This window comes from Microtus oregoni, unplaced genomic scaffold (genome assembly GCF_018167655.1).
Source record: "Microtus oregoni isolate MIOR12 unplaced genomic scaffold, Mior012 000020F_ref0000438, whole genome shotgun sequence".
Classification (NCBI taxonomy): Eukaryota; Metazoa; Chordata; class Mammalia; order Rodentia; family Cricetidae; genus Microtus; species Microtus oregoni.
Window position 1 is genome coordinate 25,431,968 of NW_024543079.1, and position 18,597 is coordinate 25,450,564.

An 18,597-nucleotide genomic window follows, 5' to 3' on the forward strand; every position below is an offset into this window, starting at 1 on the left:
TCTATCACTATCAGGGCACTTATATATGTAAGGTTGGCCAATCTCTAAGTTTGTCCCAAGGGTCCACTAACCTTCCAACTACCCTTCTCTTTACTGTCCCCACTCCCTTCTTTCCTTAAGCCTCTTCAGCCCACACATCTTTGCTAGGTTCAACTCTTGTGGTTGCACCCAATTTTTGTTTTCAAAGTTGTCAAATATTCTCCAGTGTCTAAATCAATACCAATGCCATCTTCCCAGAGAGAGCCCTTTCCAGTTTGTCAGCTAAAGGGATTCTCTATTGGCTTCTTGTGTTCATGCCCTTGGTTTCTGCCTCTGCTGCTGTTTGTAGAATGTTGAAATACCATCCTTGACTTCTGTACTAAAGAATTAGTTAGAGATAATATCACAGATTTCAAAAAAACTGAGAAAATAATAAAAAAAACAACATATACATCCCTGTGGCTATAATAGCCCCATGAAATTCTCAAAAGGAAGCAAGATGAAAAAAAAATCATAAGCTGGCTGCTGAGGAGGAGGAGGTAGAGTGACTTAGATGCCAAACCCATGAAGATCCTAAAACCCCTTCTCAGTATGCTTCAGTCTCAAGAGTAACAAGGCAGTTCTTCTCTGTCGTTGACGGGCAGTAGTACTGATGGTGGCAACTGGGATGCAATGAAAACAGCTGGTGCTAGAAGTCCTGGTGACAGGCTAGGAAGCTGGAGCTGCCTTCCTTCATCCCTTGGAATTAGTCCTCCCAAGCAGGAGGAGGAACTCCTTAGAGGACTCGTAAGAGAGGACAGAGCCCTGAGTCTCCAGACACCTTCTATAGGGCTTCTGTCTCCTCTTGTTGCTTGGCTAGAGAAAAGTGGTCAAGAATTCAGACTACTCAGTCCTTCCGACGAGAAGGGTCACAGATATGACAGGACAGGAGCCTTGTGTTAAGAATATGGAATTTTCTAGTGAAGAAAAGTAGGACCGTTATGTAAAAGGAGGGGTGGAAGAGAATGAATATGAATCATAAACCGTCTAAAGACAAAACAGTCCTAATCTAGATGAAAACATATGTCAGGGCAAGAAAGGGGAGCCTTACAGTCCTTTCATTCCATAAAACAGGCTAATGAGAAGCAGGAACTCAATAAACAAAGCGAGATGATAATAAAAAACAGAGGAGATGGAAAAGAGAGATTGTAGACTAAAGAATGATCTTGAGGTCTAAGACGACATTATTGCAGAACTAATAAATAAAATTAGAAACCTCAAGGAAAATAATAGATAGCATTGAAAATCAAGTTACTGGAGTGAATGCTGGCTAACATGAGTGCGCGCAAATGAAGTGATCTGGATGTTGATATGGCTGGAAGCTAGAAGGGAGGGACTGAGACAGTGCAGTGTTGGGGTAATCACTGTTCCTGGAGTAGACAGCCAGCAGATGCAACTGAGAATGGAAAGGAAGACGGGGCAATTTTCATAAAATGGAAAAGCTGAGTGTGCAGATTGGTATAGTGCATTGTGTTCCAGGAAAAAGGAAAGACTGTTCATGGCTGAGATCTGCCCTAATCATACCACCGAACTTCATGGGTAATGGGATATGAGCTAAAAAAAAAAAAAAAAAAAAAAACCAACTTGTCTGCTATGCACTAAAAGTTCAATTGACTCAATACTTTCACCAAGGATGTTCTGTTTCAGGAGACAGTGGTCCTCTCTTCAGTGTTTCGTAGGAAAGGAAATGCAGTCTACCTGTTGCCACAAATTGGTATCACTAACGTCATTCATTTGTCAGGATGGGAGGAACACAATTCCATCACAATTCCGAACAGAAAATAGTCTTCTCTAACCAAAACACGTCTGGAGAAAATATGAATATATTGAACAGGGACCTGTAGATGGAAGTTTCTGTCCTACACAGTTCAGCAGCTGTTTGATCCCAAAGAAAGAATAGAGGCTTATATTAATTATAAACTATTTGGCCTGTTAATTCAGGATTATTATTAACTGGCTCTTGCCATTTCAATTAACCCATAATTGTTGTCTGTTTAGTCCCTTGGCTTGGTACAGTGCAGCATTCTAGTCGTGCTTCCTCAGCATCTGGCTGGTGACTGACGCTTCCTTTCCTCTTCCCAGAATTCTCTTAGTCTGGCTGCCCCATCTATACTTCCTGCCTTGTTATTGGCCAATCAGCATTTTATTAAACAAATATGAGTGACAAATTTTTACAGTGTACATAAAGGAAGTTAGCTACACTTTCTGTGAGTCAGAGCTATACCATGTTACTAGTTGGTAAAATATGTAAGACTAAATTTCTACAAAAAATCTGACATTTATTAATTGTTAACTCTTTGGGGAAAAACCCACTTTAAAAATCACTATGTCTACTACCAAATAGCAAGCACCCAGTGAGTGATTTAAGATGAACCTGGCACACTATCGCCTCTTAGCAGACTCAGTGTGAGCCAAGACCTCATGCAAGCCAAGCTCCTGCTCTGCCATTGAGTTACACTCCTGGTTCAGGACGCTTTTCTATTGATCTTAACTTACTCATTTATTCAAGAAAGTAGTTGAGTTTTACATTACTCAGTGTGAGAAAGTAAGGATAGAGTCATGATTTAAAAAGTTGAATCTTGTTCACTGTAATATTGTGTGGTGACTACAAGCTCCTCCTCCATAGCAAATAGTACCCTTTATAGGATCTTCTCTGAATTCAGGAATCCTTGCTTGTAACCTTCTCCGTCACCCCAAGGTCCTCAAAATGTGACTGAGGTGCTCTGTCTTCTGTTCAAACACACATTTCACATTCAGAAATGTTTTATGTGACTAGGTGTCTGGAGGTTGAGGCAAAACACAGTGAGCTTTTTTTTTTTCAGCTTTGAGAGACACATTGTTTAAGATGACTTGATGCTATTCTGACACTTCTAATCACTCTTACATTCCCTTTTCATGCAAAGGCATTCGGTTGGCTTAAAACTTTGTTTCACTGTAAGCTATCTGCAGCTCTACATATTTCACTTCTTTCTTTGAGGCCCATTGTGCCAGGAGTTATGGGAGGGGAGCCAGTACCTCTATGTTAAGCATTCTGTCTTATCCAAGAGGTGTTTCATAAATTATGTATAACAGTAGATGCCACTCAATAAATATTTTATATGTGATAGATATTTTTGTCTGAAATTACTTTTTCACTTGAGCAATGATTTAAACCCTCGTTTTCAGTTTTATGAGGTGACACTTTTATATTATCATGTAGTCGAATGCAGCTTGAATGTCATGGAGCTTTAGGGCAGCATTAATCTAAACTTCATCTGCCCCACTCTCCAGCCTAGGAAACTTTTCTGGGCGCAGGTTTTGCCCCATGCCACATATGTACAAGTGCGTGCATGTGTGTGTGTATGTGTGTGTACATGCGCGTGCATGCGTGTATGTTGGGGTGAGTGGGGACAAGTAGTGCTTTTGACCTAATAGCTTCAAAGTTGTGCATTTCCAATGCTTTCCAGAGTCTTTAAAACTTACTTCAAGGAAGAAAAAAAAAGCACTTTTCATTTTTTGGTTTTTGGTAAAGAATATTAGAGTGAACTTGGATGTAATACAAAATGATTTTTCTGGTTTAAGTCAGAAGTGTTATGATTAAAAATATTCCCTCCCTCCCTCCTTTCTTCCTTCCTTCTTTCCTTCCTTTCTTTTTCTGGTGGTGGGGGTTCTCACCCATAATTTTTGTAGAAAGAAAACACAATGGCTCTGGACTTAAGAGAGGAGTCACTTTTCTTTTCATGTCTATGGTGGAAACAGGTCATGACCATGGAGCCTTTAACTTTTATAAAGGATCATCACCTGGCTCAGAGACTAGACCTTCCAATGGTGTAGTAGGAGCTGCGGGCCTGCTTTTCGTCCCGCCCGGCTCCTGAACGGCTAGCTTATGACCCGAAATAATTACACAGACACTGTATTCTTTTAAACACTGCTTGGCCCACTAGCTCTAGCCTTTTACGGGCTAATTCTCATATTTTGCCTAACCCATTTCTAATAATCTGCATAGCACCACTAGGTGCGCTTACCGGGAAAGATTCAGCATGTCTGACCTGGCGGCTTGCTCCATCACGTCTGCTTCAGAGAGCAGAGCTATCACGTCAGCCCGGGAGAGGGGAGCATAGCGTCTCTGTGAGCTCACTTCCTCTTCCTTCCAGCATTCTGTTCTGTTTACTCCACCCACCTATGTTCTAACCTATGAGACCAAGCAGTTTCTTTATTACTTAACCAATGACCTTCCTCCATCATTTCCCCTTTTTCTGTTTAAACAAAAAAAAAAAGGAAGGCTTTAACTTTAACTTAGCAAAATTACATATAACAAAACAGTTATCAAGTAAAAATTACAATAATCTTTATCATAACTAAGGAAAACTATAACTATCTTTATATTCTTTAACTCCATAAAGACTCCAGAAGGATATAATATTACCTAAGCAAACAAGAAATCCAAAACTCTAGAAATGACGGAGACATCTTGCTGCCTGGACAGTCACCCAAAGTTTCTCTGTACCGTTGGGGCATCCATCTTCGGCCTACAGGCCCATAGTTTCCAGCAGACATTTCCATGAAGCAGGAAATTTCAACGGCAGTTCAGTCACTATCTGTTGTGTCCTGCAGAATGTCTCGCAGACTCTTTCATGAATCAGGAACCCCGAAAGACCATCTCACCTTTAGGCAAGTTCAGTAGTCCTTTCTCTGCGGGTTCTCTGTGTCCAGTTTATGCAACAGTCCAGGCAAGAGCAGTTTCTTGCCCAAATGGCTATCAAACTCCATAAGTATCCTCTTCGATGCCCATCTTCCTCTTGAAGTAGATTGGTGCTGCCAGGAGCAGAGTGTCTCATTGTCATGAAAAGCCCTAAGTTATTATAACATTTAAAATGCCATATTCTATAATCTTTGAAAAATATGAAGAATGCCTATCTAAAATATATTTATGCACATCTAGAAAATCTTATCTAACATGACTACAAACTTGACTATTATTATTAACAACCTATATACGTTACATTTTTAAATGAACTACACAATCACAATACCTTAATCAATATCAGAAATACATATGCATATAACAAAATTGACCTTAAATCTCTATCAATAAAGCAAAATCTATACTAATGCAAATTATTCATACCTATATCATATCCCCCTTTAAATGTAAAAGAGCGTTTATAAACCATATTTGGGAACGTGGGTGCAGTTTTTTCTCTCCAAACTGCTTCCTGCTGAATGGGGGCGTCGTTAATTAGGTCTTTCATGGTATAACCTGTGTGCTAGTTTCATCTTAGTTGGCAGTTGAGCGAAGCAATTTTCTGATGGTGTTCACAGCAACCCTTCAGGAGAGCGTAGTCCATCATACCGTATTGGGATAGAAGCAATCCACAGACTCTCACCCTCTGTGAAAACAAAATAAGAAACTCCTTTCCAATGCATCATGTCCTTAGATCCAAATTTCAAAGTCAAGGCATTTTCAAAATATCTATGTTGGATTAGTTCAGCAGCATTATAAACAAATATCTTTTAGCAGCTGTTGCTCTTTTCTCAGCATTCAAACAATTCAAAGAGAGCATAATAGCATACAGTATCAAGATTCTCTGTGTATTTTCCATCTTTGTGTGGCTTTATTTTTACTCTATTTCGTTTATTTTTACTTTTATTTTATATTCTCTGTATATCTTTGTCCGGGAATAACTCTGTAGACCAGGCTGTCCTTGAACTCTCAGAGATCCGCCTGTCTCTGCCTCCCAGGCATTGGGATTAAGGGTGTAAGATACTACACCTTGAACTCAGAGATCTGTTTGTCTCTGCCTTCTAGGCACTGGGATTAAAGGCGTGTGCTACCACACTTTGAAGTCACAGAGGTCAATCTCCCTCTGCCTCCCAAGTGTTGGGATTAAAGGTGTGTGACACTGTTTTATAGGTGGAGCTGTGTTATTAAATTCTGCATACACACACACACAGACAGACACACACACATGATATCGCATGCATCTCATTTCTATTGGAATTCCATCATCAGGAGGAGAGGCATGGATCCTACCAACGAGAAGTAGAAGTAGGACCCATTCTATTTAGAGCCCTCATTTCAGCCATGGTTCACAAGGGCCTTGGCATCATAAATCAAGGTTACTGAATCTCTTGATCTCAAAGCCTGAGGTTGATAGGAGAAATAATTGAAGAATGATGATATGCTTCATTTCCCTTTCTAGAATCTAACTTATGCACTGGTCATTTCTCTGCATATCTATTTAATGGTTGTTTAATTAAATTGCTTTCTTCCAAGTGGTGGATTTTATGTGCCTTTAAAATAAATCTACCTGGGTCCCTTTATTCTATCGCCCTCTTGTGTGGTTTCAGGTTTCCATGTGTGCATCTGAAACCTAAAATTTCCAGAGAAGCAAGTTCCAAATGGTTTCTCACTCTTCGTGCCCCATCCTGAAATTATCACTAGCTCCTTTAAGGTCAAGAATTGAGTTTTGCTTTGATTCTAGCTTGAGAGGTTCAGAATCTCTTGCTTAGAGAATTGTAGGTGGTATGTTGTTTGCCTGATTAAATGGTACCTTGCATAGATTCCTCCCCAAAATAAAAGGTACTTAGGTATCTACTATGAAATAGAGATATGTGTGTTTGGTAGGTAAGAGTGGGAGAGATGTTCACTAGGAATAGCTTCTCCTGAAACACCTGGTCAGTAGCTAGAATCCACTACCCAATTCATCAACATTGTCACACACTTAGGTTTTATTTAGTTCAGAATTAGCACTGCTCCATTTCATCTGAAATTTCACCCTAAATTTCTTAGAATCTTTGAACTTCCCACCTTGAACTTCTCCAGAGCCTTGAATTTAGTTTTGGACCAGTTCGGTGTGGAGTGAAGACAAGAGCCCGCTGGTTTCTTCTCTGGGGGAATGCTCTAGGTCCATATATGACAGACTGCCCTAACTTCTTATATCTCCCCACTTAGCTGTCCCTTGGCAACAAGAGTTGTAGAGCTTCTAAAAAGGGGCACAAGAAAGCATGAAGCAATGAATGCGTAAATCACAAAACAATCCCACACCAGTTTGAAATTATGATTAATAAAAGGAAAAAAACTTATAGATTACCGTCCTAGACAACAGCCCTCTCTGTGACCAGGAAAGGAGTCTAGTAGCTCGAAGAGGAGCCTGAAGCAAGAAAGAGAGAGAGCATGGCTACCACTGCTTTTTTACAGCAAAAGAGATGATGCCCAAGTGGGCTGGTATCTTAAAGGCTGTTGGCTAAAGGAGTGGAAGGTGCTCCTGCAACAGAACAGCCTAGTAGTAGGATGGAGTGAGGGACTTTGAACTGAGTCATGAAGGAAGTGATGAGGCCTGATATGTACCTGTGGAAGAGAATGCTTCAACCAAGGCTCTTTGTGTACACTGGGGACACATGACATTATCCAGAGGCAGTTTGGGTTGCCACTGCCTTGGGGAGATGAAGGGTATTATGAGCATTAGAAAATAGATGCCAGCCTGCTTTACAAGAGCTAGTTCCTGGGCAGCTAGAACTGTTACACAGAGAAACCTTGTCTCAAAAGCACAAACAAAAAGAGTAGAATTTAGAGAAAGAAAGGAGTGAAGTATTGCTACAGTTTTTCTGTTTGAATAACTGAAATGGAGATTGGTATTTGCTGAGATGAAGTGGATAGTCTGAAAGTTTGAGGGGTTTTGTTTCTGGTTATTTATTTGTTCACTAATATGTTAAGTTTGAGCTACCAATCTGGTATTTATATATAGATACTGAGTTAGGCAGGAATGTGTGTGTGTGTGTGTGTGTGTGTGTGTGTGTTTATGCAAGTATGGAATTTAAGGGAGAGGTACATCCTGTCAATTTTAATTTAAAGGTCCTCAGCAAGTGAATGGCTGGTAAGTCAAGAGTTAGGATAAGGTCCATGATCCAGTATGAGTAGACTCCAAGATTGGCAGCCTCCATGGCATAATGTCAAAAGAGTAGCAGGGAGGAACAGGAGAAGTACAGGGAAATTTGGGGCATGCAATGCTTCTCTCAGGGGACACAAAGCACATGGTGGGGTCTAGAAGGATAAGCTGGGCCGAGGGAGGTGATGGGCATTGTGGTTTGTGTCAGTTACTTTTCTGTTGCTGTGATAGAAACATGACCAGGACAGCTTGCAGAGGAAAAAAACTTAGTTTGAATTATAGTTCAGAGCGATAAGAGTCCATCATAATGAGGACATATGGCAGTACAGTGCAGCCATGGCAGCAGGAAACTGGGGTCTCACACCTTCCATGGCAAGCATGAAGAAGACAGAGCAAATTAGAAATGGTAGGAAGTTTTTAATCTTAAATCCTGGTCTCAGTGATTTACTTCCTCCAGCAAAGCTCTACTACCTAACCCTTCTAAAACAGTGCCACCAGCTGGGGACCAAATGTTTAAATACCTAAGACTATGGAGGAACATTTCTCATTAAAACCATCCCAGAAATGGAGTGGGAAGAACTGTTACAGCTGTGTGTAGGTGGGAGTGGTCTGCATCCCTGAGAAGATGATGGGGAGTCTGGAGGTTCTCTCTGGTGTAGAGATGCTCTGTTCAGTCTTGGAGCTGTTGTCTTGAGAGCATGCTCAATACAACTTGATGACCAGAGAGAAGAACGGGCAATTAAAGAGACTTCTAGCTATTAAAGTGTAGGATTTGAAGACGGACAAAAGATTACTTTATAGAGGGTGATTGTAAAGTCTTTGCTAAGGGAGATGGGCCTTGAGATTGACTTTGAAAAGGTTATATATATCAAGCTAAGAGTTTAATTCATTTTGTGTTGAACATTTTATATGCTCCAAGTTCACTTTGCCTACTGCCTGCCAGGTTTTCCACATGAAATTTAAAGTCCATTTTTCTTTCTGCTTTTTTATTATAAGAAATAAAATATGACTTATTTCAAATATCTAAAGAACAACTAATATGAAGTTGTCTTTCCCCAAAGTAACCTTTTTCTTCTCTGTTTTCTCCTAATTTCAGGAGCAGACTCTAGCCCTCAGGAAAGAGGGGATTGGTGTGGTTCTGGACTCCGAGCTGCCTCACTTGATTGGCATTGATGATGACCTTCTGAGTACTGGGATCATCTTGTATCACTTGAAGGTAGAAACTGCTTAAGTGGAACATTCTAATTTTGTTTCCAGATTTCCCTTTAGACTCTAGCAAGGTTTATTATAATACTTTATGGCCACGAATACAACTATTAAATTAAAGAATATACAACAAATCCTTGAGCCTTTGGGGATTTTCTACAGTTCGTTGGGATTCAGTGGTATTTGAAGTTCCTGTGTTGATGGAGTTCTGAAGTTAAATGATGAGTCATCCGTTTAGGCTTCTCTTCTGTGGAATCAGGGAAAAAAGTAGATGGGGGGAGGAATAAGGTAGAAAAAAACTGAGGAAGGAGCAAGGATACAGAACTAGGATTTGTTTTGTGCACAGTTGCTTGTTCCTCCTGGTAATTATAGATGGTCAAGCTTGGCTAGAGAGCAGAATTCCTTGTGAGTTCTCAAGGAGTGCCTCTGTAACCTTGATTTTAATAAATTCTCTGTCATCTTTGACCCAAAATGAGGTTGTTCTCTCTTGAGTTTTGTGGCCTCTCATATCGTGTGTCTTTGGACACAAAGCAACCCTTGTCCACTGACAGAGGAACTCTGTAGAAAGGATCTGAAACATCCTTAAAATTGAGGCCAAGCCTTGGCCTTCTTGAGCAGTTGGCCTCTGCAGTGGTGCTAGTACTTAGCAGATCACACAGGGTGTCACTGCAGTGTTCGGTCCTCTGAGCTCACTGAGGCCCTTTCATGCCCCAGACCCTGCTCAGTCTGTCGCCTGGCAGGTGAAATGCATCAAGATGGAATGAGAAGTGGAGAAGCAGGCTTTTGCTCTGCACTCACTCATGAATATTATTGAATTTTCTTCTCAGGAAGGGCAGACTTACGTTGGCCGAGAAGATGCTTCAACAGAGCAAGATATTGGTGAGACTCTATCAATGATCTGCCAGTGGTTTTAAAGAAACATATTTAATAAACAACCTTCGTTTTCTTAATTGACATTGAAGTAGTTGTAATAGAAAATGTTGAAGCATATTGCTTGGTATATATGAGTTTAGAAAACATCCTTCTGGGAGGCATTGCCTGAAAGTGCAGAGGTGCTCATGGCTCGTAGACCCACAGAGGCTTTCGTTCTTATGTCTCCCTGTGGCTGGCGGGAGTTTGTCTACATTAAACAGAGATTCCCAGTTAAACAGCTACTCAACTTGTATTCTTGTTAAGAAGAATAAGTTGCCATGCCAGAGCTCACTGTCACGGGGTGGAGGGTGGCCAGACCCTCTGAGGTGACCATCGCAGACTCACTCAATGTAATTGTCCACAGTGTTTTTGTGTAGCAGGCATTCAAAATGGAAAAGAGATAAATAATTGGGAGTCATTATAGCAGACACCCGAGTGGGGACCAACTTTCTCCTTTGTTTTTCTCTCCTAGTCCTTCATGGTCTTGACTTGGAAAGTGAGCACTGTGTCTTTGAGAATGTTGGGGGAACGGTGACTCTGATACCCCTGAGCGGGTCCCAGTGCTCTGTGAATGGTGTTCAGATTGTGGATGCTACACAGCTAAATCAAGGTATCTGGTTTTGCTTTTCAGAGTTCTCTGTATCTGTTGAGAAAGCAAGCTTGCCTTGGGGAGCATATGCATCTTGCTGATTAAGGGACACAGAGGTTAAAGACTATTTAAGACTATTTGCCTCCTTGTGTTTTCTCTTTGTCTTACTGGGGGGCTGCTTCATTACACCCACTTTCTTGTTAAATTAAACATGACATATTTATGAATATTTGTGGTTGTGAGAATTAGCTATTAGATGATTTTAAGTGAAAAAGTACCTATTACAAGAAAATTTAATAACAGTGATTTCCTTTAAGACTTTTGCTTTCAGTGTTTATGTCCTTCTTATGAGTAGTTACAATTGTATACACAGGATGGGTATGATGTCTTTTCTGTTGGAAACAACTTCAGTATTCTAAAAAAAAGAAAAGAATAGATGCAGAACTTTCAAATCACAGAGCCATGTGAAAGTAGCCAGTATATGTTAATTAGTCTGCTCTTTTTCTCTGTAGCTAAATTGATAAGATTATAAAGAGAAAAGGTCGTTCCAGTCAGACTTAGTCCTTTGGATTTGAGCCTGTGGTGAATTAAATCTCATGACCTGAAAACAGAGAAGAGGGAGGCACACCATACCTCTCTGAAGACCTTCCAGGAGACTCCTCATCCTAAAGGTTCCAACTGTTCCAAGCTGTGTGGATTACATGTCCTCTAGGGGAAGGATGGGATTCCGCTTATGACGGATTCCAGTCTTTGAGTACCTTTGCGTATATTTCCTCCACCAGTGAGATTCTCCATACATCTCCAGGTCAGCCATACAGCTAGGAAACTAATGGTGATCCTCAGATTTGGTTCATTTAGGTTTGGCCTTCTGCTTCTCGTGGATACAGCTTTGTGCGTGGTCGTGTTGGCCACATCTCTAGTTTCTTCATTCCAGAGCAGGTCCTTGGTCTTTCTTGGACTTTATGACATTGAAAAGAGTGTGTCAGAGGCATTGTAGGCATTCCCTCTGTAGGATTTCTCTGGTGCCGTGCGTAGTTAGATTTTTGTTTGTTTTTCAGGAAGTGCTGGGCCAGACTTGTGCAGACTAGGCAAGGGCTGTGACACTGAGTGACTTACACCTCCAATATAATGCATTTCTGACAATGCTGCATTTTCCTCCTCTCCCATCATCCACTGCTGATGGCTCTCCCTTTGGGTCCTTGGTAAACATGCAGCTGGCTAAGCTTTTTTCCTGTGTAGTTTCTTCCTTTGACTTTGGCTTTAGATAATGCTTTGGGAAGGCACTTTGGTTATCAGTATTCTTTCCTTTGTCACATGTTGACTTACTGTTTCAGAAACTGTCTTTAAAATTTTGCTGAATTATTATTATTCTGTTGGTTGCTAAAAAGATTTTCTTATCATTTCTTCTGCATTTTTTAGTTTTTAGTAACAGTGTTGCATAGTTAGTCACTGTATTTAGTATTTCCTCTGCTTTGCCTTTATTTATTTTGAATGTTCAAATTGTCTCAGATTTGGCCAGTGTGAGTTTCTTCAAGGTGGCGTCTGTGTGTTTTGGCTTGACTTCATTGATTTGTGAGCTCTCGCATACCTTCTGAGGCAAGATATTCTAGATTCACCTTGTACATTTCTAGAATTTTTCAATTCTTTAAAGGGTGCTCTCCAGTGTGGGCTCTGTGTAGACCTTCCTTAACATTTAACCTTGAGTGATTCTTTTCTCCTGTACTCCCCAGGAAGGAAGCGGGATCACGAGTTTGCTGAGTTTGCAGAAATTTTTCAGATAGCTGTAACTATGTGTTTAATTCTCCTCTAGATTAAAGCTTATTGATAAATGTCTACATGAAGTAACTTTATTTTACATTATACCTTATTTTATTTTGTTCTTCTACTCAACTAGGTAGCTCATTTTAAAATATGTCTACTTTGGGTAGTCATTCAGGTTAGGAAGCAAACTTCTGACCTTTTAGTCTATCTCAGATGTGACTTTGGCTAAGAGTCATAGAACTAATTGACGTTGAAGGCTAATGGCAACACTTGTCTTTCCCTATGGGATGCTCTTAATTCTTTTATTGTCGTGGTTCCATGGTGATGTTCAGATCCAGTGGGCTTGAGTTCCTCCAGCATTATGCTGAGCTGCTGAACTGCTTCCACCATGTTTAAGATGAAAGAGCATTGTACAGAGTATAAATGCCACTAACAAGCCTCCGAGCTGGGGAATGCTAGATGGCATCAAATCAAGGCATTGCGTGAGAGTAACGAGATGGCAACTTTTTTTTCTTTTTTTAACCTAGACTTTATTTCATTAATATATATCCTGTCCATCGTAAACTAAGGAATAAAATTATCTACTTTGGCTTGCTTAGTGTTTGTCGATTTTTAAAATGAAAACTGAAACATGTTTTTAAATTGCAGAGTGATATTATAAACTGGAGGTTTTTGACTCTAATAAAAGCGATGAATGGGACTGACCCATCCTCCTCCAGATCATCTTCCCTGCCAGAGAGGAAAAAGGCAACTTTAGCATTTATAGACAAGGATCATAGACTTCAATAAGCATTTAGTTTTTTAAAACCTATAGTAAAATATAAAAAAATGGACTTCATTAAAAATACAATAAATGAAGCAGGATTAAGTCAAACAGTATTTTTATACTTAAAACCCTTCTTGGCTTTTCCCCATGAAGCAGCTTTTTAAAGTCTGTTCTGTAGAGTACTTCTGCACAGTCCTGCTTAGGTGATTTTTGCAAAGTCAGATGTTTTGAATTAACTTTTGGCTGCCAAGCCTCTTGGAGCTGGATCTTGGGGTAGCTGGACAGCTGCTGTATTAGTACAGAACACTGACAAAATGATAGCAGACTATTCATTATCTCTCATTATTATTATTCATACTTTTACCCTCTGAATCCTTGACTTGTATCTGTTGTTAAATCTTTTTGGCTTTCCAAGCCAGGCACAGGTTCTATTTATAGCCCCGAGGATCGTGAAGTCCGGGCCACTTTGGTTTCCCACACCTGTTGTTCTAACTAACTCCAGTCTCTGGCTTACTGTAGTGGCTACTGGCCTGTCATCCTTTCTGGCCCTTTATTTCTTGGTCCTCAGAATTGACCTGTTCGGTAAACTGCTAATTGGGTTCATGAAAGACACACAGAAGGAACAGTTTTTTAACAGTTCCCTGCTTTCCGAACAGCAGGAATATAGGATAGGAGCCCAGATGCATACCACCCACATCATATCCATGTCTTACACAGCACCTGAATACCAACCCACATCATATCCATGTCTTACCACATCACCCGAATACCAACCCACATCATATCCATGTCTTACACATCACCCTTAGCTGACTACATCTCAGCTTCACCTTATGTCACTCACGGTGCCCTCCCCTTTTATCACCAACTTCCACCTTATTGCTGATATTCCGTAGTCAGCTGCCTCTTCATTGGTAAATTACTTTCATTTGGAAATGTACTAGGCTGTGTCATTAAAAAAAAAAAAGCACAAGTAGTAATTACATCTTCCTTATCTAAATAAACCACTTAACACACTGTGAATGCCAAAAAAATAGATTTGTCTAAATTTAGAAGGTTGTCATCATTAGGGACAAGTTTTTTTTTTGTTTTGTTTTTAATGTTCTTCATTTTTAACTTGTGTCAATGAACTGCCTTCTTTCAAATAGCATAGCCCTCCCCCCCCCCCACACACACACATAATAAAGAAAAGGAAAGGTTTCATCCATTGGCATTGTCAGTAAAATGAAGAGTATTTGCTGGAATTGTAACCATGAATGGGATGGAATATTCCTTGTGTATTGTCTAATATTTGACATCAGACACCTTTTCCTTCATCTTCAGGTCTAAATATACCCATCTCTTAGTGTGTGTCCAAAGCTCAGATCACCTACCACTTGTGATTCCATTATAGCTCCATAAATGAACCCATAGAAAGAAGAAGGCAAATTCTTGACCACAATGTCTTATTTATATCCAGAGACCACAGCTCTTCTTGGGAGTCTAAGCTCTTAAGTTCTCCCAAACTTAACCACCATATATTTAATAAGAAATGGCACAATAATCAAGTGTGTAGTAATTCAGCAAATACTTCAGCCTTTTCTTGGAATTTCCAGGAACTAGGCTTTCTTATCTGAATTAGTTTTTGATGTAATATATATTTTTAAAGCTGATCACTGTTAAATGTAAATAATTTTTACATTCATATCAGTGGATACCTTTGGTCTTCTTGCTGGCCTGCCAGATTCATTGAACATTCACCTCTCATTTTAAAAGTGCTACAGAAACTGCATCTTGGAAATTCACAGTTAGGTGCATTTGAATGTGATATGCTTGAGTGCCAGAACATATTTGCTTTTACTCAAGTACCCTAAAAGAGTGAACAGGTGATTGTCTACAGAGTGGAGCAAAGGAGCCTTTGATAAAATTTTCATCTGCTGGATGGCTGCTGTGAGTTGCTCAGTGACAAATTAAAAAGAATTTTAGTGGAACTGGAAAAGAAAATAGATATTTGAGGGTTAAACCACGGTATCCAGCTAAGACTAAGAATGTATATGCTTCAGAGAGCTGGGAGAGAAGAACGTGTTCCTTGTGGGCTCCACTATACTGACCCGAGCACCCGTCAGATGCCTCCCTCACGTTAGAGACCTGAAAACTGAGATTTTTCTTTTTGAATTTTAAAACCTGAACTATTTTTTTAAAGAGAATGGTTCTCCAAGTATGTCCCAGGTCAGTGACATCAGCACTACCCTGGAGCTTATTAGATACACAGATTCCTAAGCCCTATGCTGCAAAAGATCTAGATCTAAAAACCCCAGTGGGTTTTCATGTCCAGAAGTAATTCTGATGCATGCTTCTGCGTGAGAGCAGCTGACTAAAGCTAGTCACACTGAAGTCAGATTCTCGACACCCTTGACATGAGCAGAAAAATAACTATTTGCCTATCTCTACCTCTTTCTTTTCTTTTTCATCCTTCATACCTGTTTTAGTCTCTCTGATCCCTTCAACAACTTAGGCTTCACATTGCCTTAGATGGCTTTACAGTGGGCGTTGCCATGGGTGTCTTTAAGTTTACCAGTTTGGAATTTACTGAGCCTCTGAATCTGTGGGTGTCTGTCTGTCTTTAGAGTTGGGAAGTTTGCCACCATAATTTGTTTAAAAACATTTTCCTCTACTGTATACACATCTCTTTCATTCTGAGTCTCTAATCATATAAACATTAGATATTTTAGTTGTCTCCTGTTCTTTTGATGCTCTGATTTGCTATCTAGTTGACTACTCAATGACCACTTCCTGCTATAGGGCTCATCCTCCAAAGCTTTTGTTTATCTGATTGTTGTGATTTTGGGTCACAACATTTGGTTCTACTTTTTATGTTTTATGTCTTTTTGCATTTTTAATTTTCTTTTTGTTTTAAAGTTTAAATACTTATTTAAATATGTTTATTATTGTTAGCTCAAAGGGCTCAGCCATGCTTGCATTGTTTTCCCAATTCATTGACTTCCTTTGTTAAGGAAGTAATGATAATGGTTTGAATCCGGAAAGTTTTGAACATTTTGTTAAAGGAGAGTCAGTTTCATTGAAATTCTTTGATGGGATACTGCGATATCCTCCTTCAATGAGCATGTTCCCTTGCTGATTCCCTCACCTAAGTTAGGAGCAGCCTCACCTATACAGATTGTGGTTGCAGCACTAATGCTGGTTCACTGTCAAGGCCTCTGGGCTGTCCACTTAGCAGTGGTCTGACCATGTGGATAGTCTGAGCAGTTTTCTGCCCCTTAGCCCATCTCTCAGGCTGAATATGCTACCAAGGCTTAGGGCTATATGTGCACTTGTGGTAATCAACGTTGGAGTTCCTACTGTGTGCCCAGGAGTTTTCCCTTGGATCTTCCTACTTCTCTCCTCTAACTGGAAATTGGAGTTTTCTGCTTCCCCTCTTTCTTCTACCCTGTTTACCTACATCCATGTCCAGGGCAAAGGACTTAAAGACGAAAAGAGGGAGCATACAGCCACAGGAGCCTGCCATACCATCCTGGGTAACTTGGAGACCTCCTGCTGCCTCTACTTGGTACGGGGAACTTCTTGTTCATTTGAAAGCAGAGGACTTCTTCTCATTGGTGTTTCATAGCAATGAGCATTTTTGAGCTTCCTTCTAGTCCGAGCCAAGATGCAGAAACTCATCCTTTTCTGTTTGGTGGCCCTTAGTCACATAGCCTCCTCACTGTCCCCAGCAGTCTTTACAAGAGTACCAGTGTTCTGTAAGAGCCTTGTTAAACTGTAAAGCACTGTGATGTTAATGACTGGCTTGGGTTGTAAACAACTATTTTTAATATTTATTTTGTATTGAAATCAGCTAAGATGGCAGTGTGGTTGACTCTTAATTGACAGATCATAGAACTTTCCCTAGTAAGGTGCCTTGAATTAAGTCTGCAAGCTAAGCAGAAATTTTTTAACAAGCAACTTGCTATGCTGCCTTTATGATAGCCCATCCATCTGTTTTAGACATGTTAGTCCTTCTGAGGCTCCTTCAGCGGCTACAGAGGACCCCCTCATCCAGGGCAAGGCTTACGCTGACATTCTGCAGGAGTTGTGGAAAGTAGCACCATAGCCAGACAAGCCTTGGTGAACCCAAAATAACCCAACAGCCATTCTCGCAACATGTATGATTTTGTATTGCTCATGAAGTATTCCATGTCAAATTCACATTTTCCTTGGAAAGGATGGACTTGTCCCCTGTAGGAAGTAATCTGTTTCCCCTATGAAGTTTCAAGAAGAAAAACATTAGCCTGACTCACTCAGGCACTCGTCTAAGATTTTACGGGGAGGGGTGGACTGGTGCATCCTGAAGATTTAAAAGCTCTGCACTCAGTTCATACACAGATCTTCAAATCACCCTTGATGGTTATTTGACTGGGTACATCAATAGTAAAGATTGAAAATCAATTTCCTTTCTTCTCTAGAGGCCCAGAATCTAAGCTTACAAATTTTCATTTTACTGAGAATAAACGAGGGGTAAAGTGATTTATCCAATGCAGGAAGTTATAACTCATTGTCTGAAATGTGAGCACTGATAAGGGGGATGTCAGGGCCCTGGTTGGTCTTTGATAAGGTGCCATATACATTTGTCCCCACAAAAAGCAGTGATCAGATGACATGCTTTGATGGTGACATCTGCTCCAGTATCGCATTGATGCCCAGTGCCTGGCACTCATGCCCAAGCCTTTCAATGGCATCTTCATGTCTTTTCTGAATTCGTTTAGAATCTGCACAAAGTCATTTATTCCCTATAACTCTTAATCTTTCACATCTAGCTTGCCAAAGCCATTTTGAAACAGAATTACTGTAACTCCTATGCCTTAAGTAATAGTCATTTAAAGAGTAGAAAGCCCTAGAACATACAACTTAATCTGTTCTTATGTAATGATTCATGTTATGGAAGATTAGATTCTATCATGGCTCCAAAATGATGCTAACATTGCAATTCATTTCAATCTAAGGTTTTTAAGCTATTTCAAATCACAGAGACGGTTCTTATAAACAGCTTCTCCTGGAATCAGGCAACAAAATGAGAATATCCTTGTCCTTCTTTACCCAAGATTCTTGTTCAGCCACCTTTCAAGGCAGCGTCTGATATTTTCTGAGTCTGGATCCTCCACCTGTCATAACTCAAATGAAACCTCTCTCCCACCAAGTGTCCTTTAGGAATGCAGCCCCTGTGTGTGCTGGGTTCGTGAAGGGTGATGAAATAATTAAAATGTAAAATGAGGAGCCCTGAAGCAGAATCCTGTTTCTATTGTCTCAAGCCTTTAAGCTCCTGTTATCTTGGACCAGGCACTTTGGGGAACATAGTTGTCTCCTGTGTTTGTATCAGCTATAACTCAGAACAGCATCCTTTATACAGTCACCTCTAAAATATTCACATGACAACATTTAATGGAAAAGTAAGTTAATTTATTCATGTAGTAGCAGAATTAGAAAATCTCATTAAGATCAAAGGA

The 18,597-nt window shown here is 40.1% G+C and overlaps 1 protein-coding gene across 5 annotated transcripts in view; it reads left to right on the top strand.

Moving 5' to 3' along the window:
- The window catches only part of Kif16b (kinesin family member 16B), a 264,942-nt gene that overhangs the window by 129,567 nt on the left and 116,778 nt on the right, over positions 1 to 18,597 (top strand). For all 5 annotated transcript variants that reach the window (XM_041670255.1, XM_041670256.1, XM_041670252.1 and 2 more), the window contains 3 exons: positions 8,983 to 9,102; positions 9,920 to 9,971; positions 10,477 to 10,614. In XM_041670255.1, coding sequence (XP_041526189.1) covers positions 8,983 to 9,102; positions 9,920 to 9,971; positions 10,477 to 10,614 — 310 coding nt within the window. The remainder of the gene's footprint in view (positions 1 to 8,982; positions 9,103 to 9,919; positions 9,972 to 10,476; positions 10,615 to 18,597) is intronic.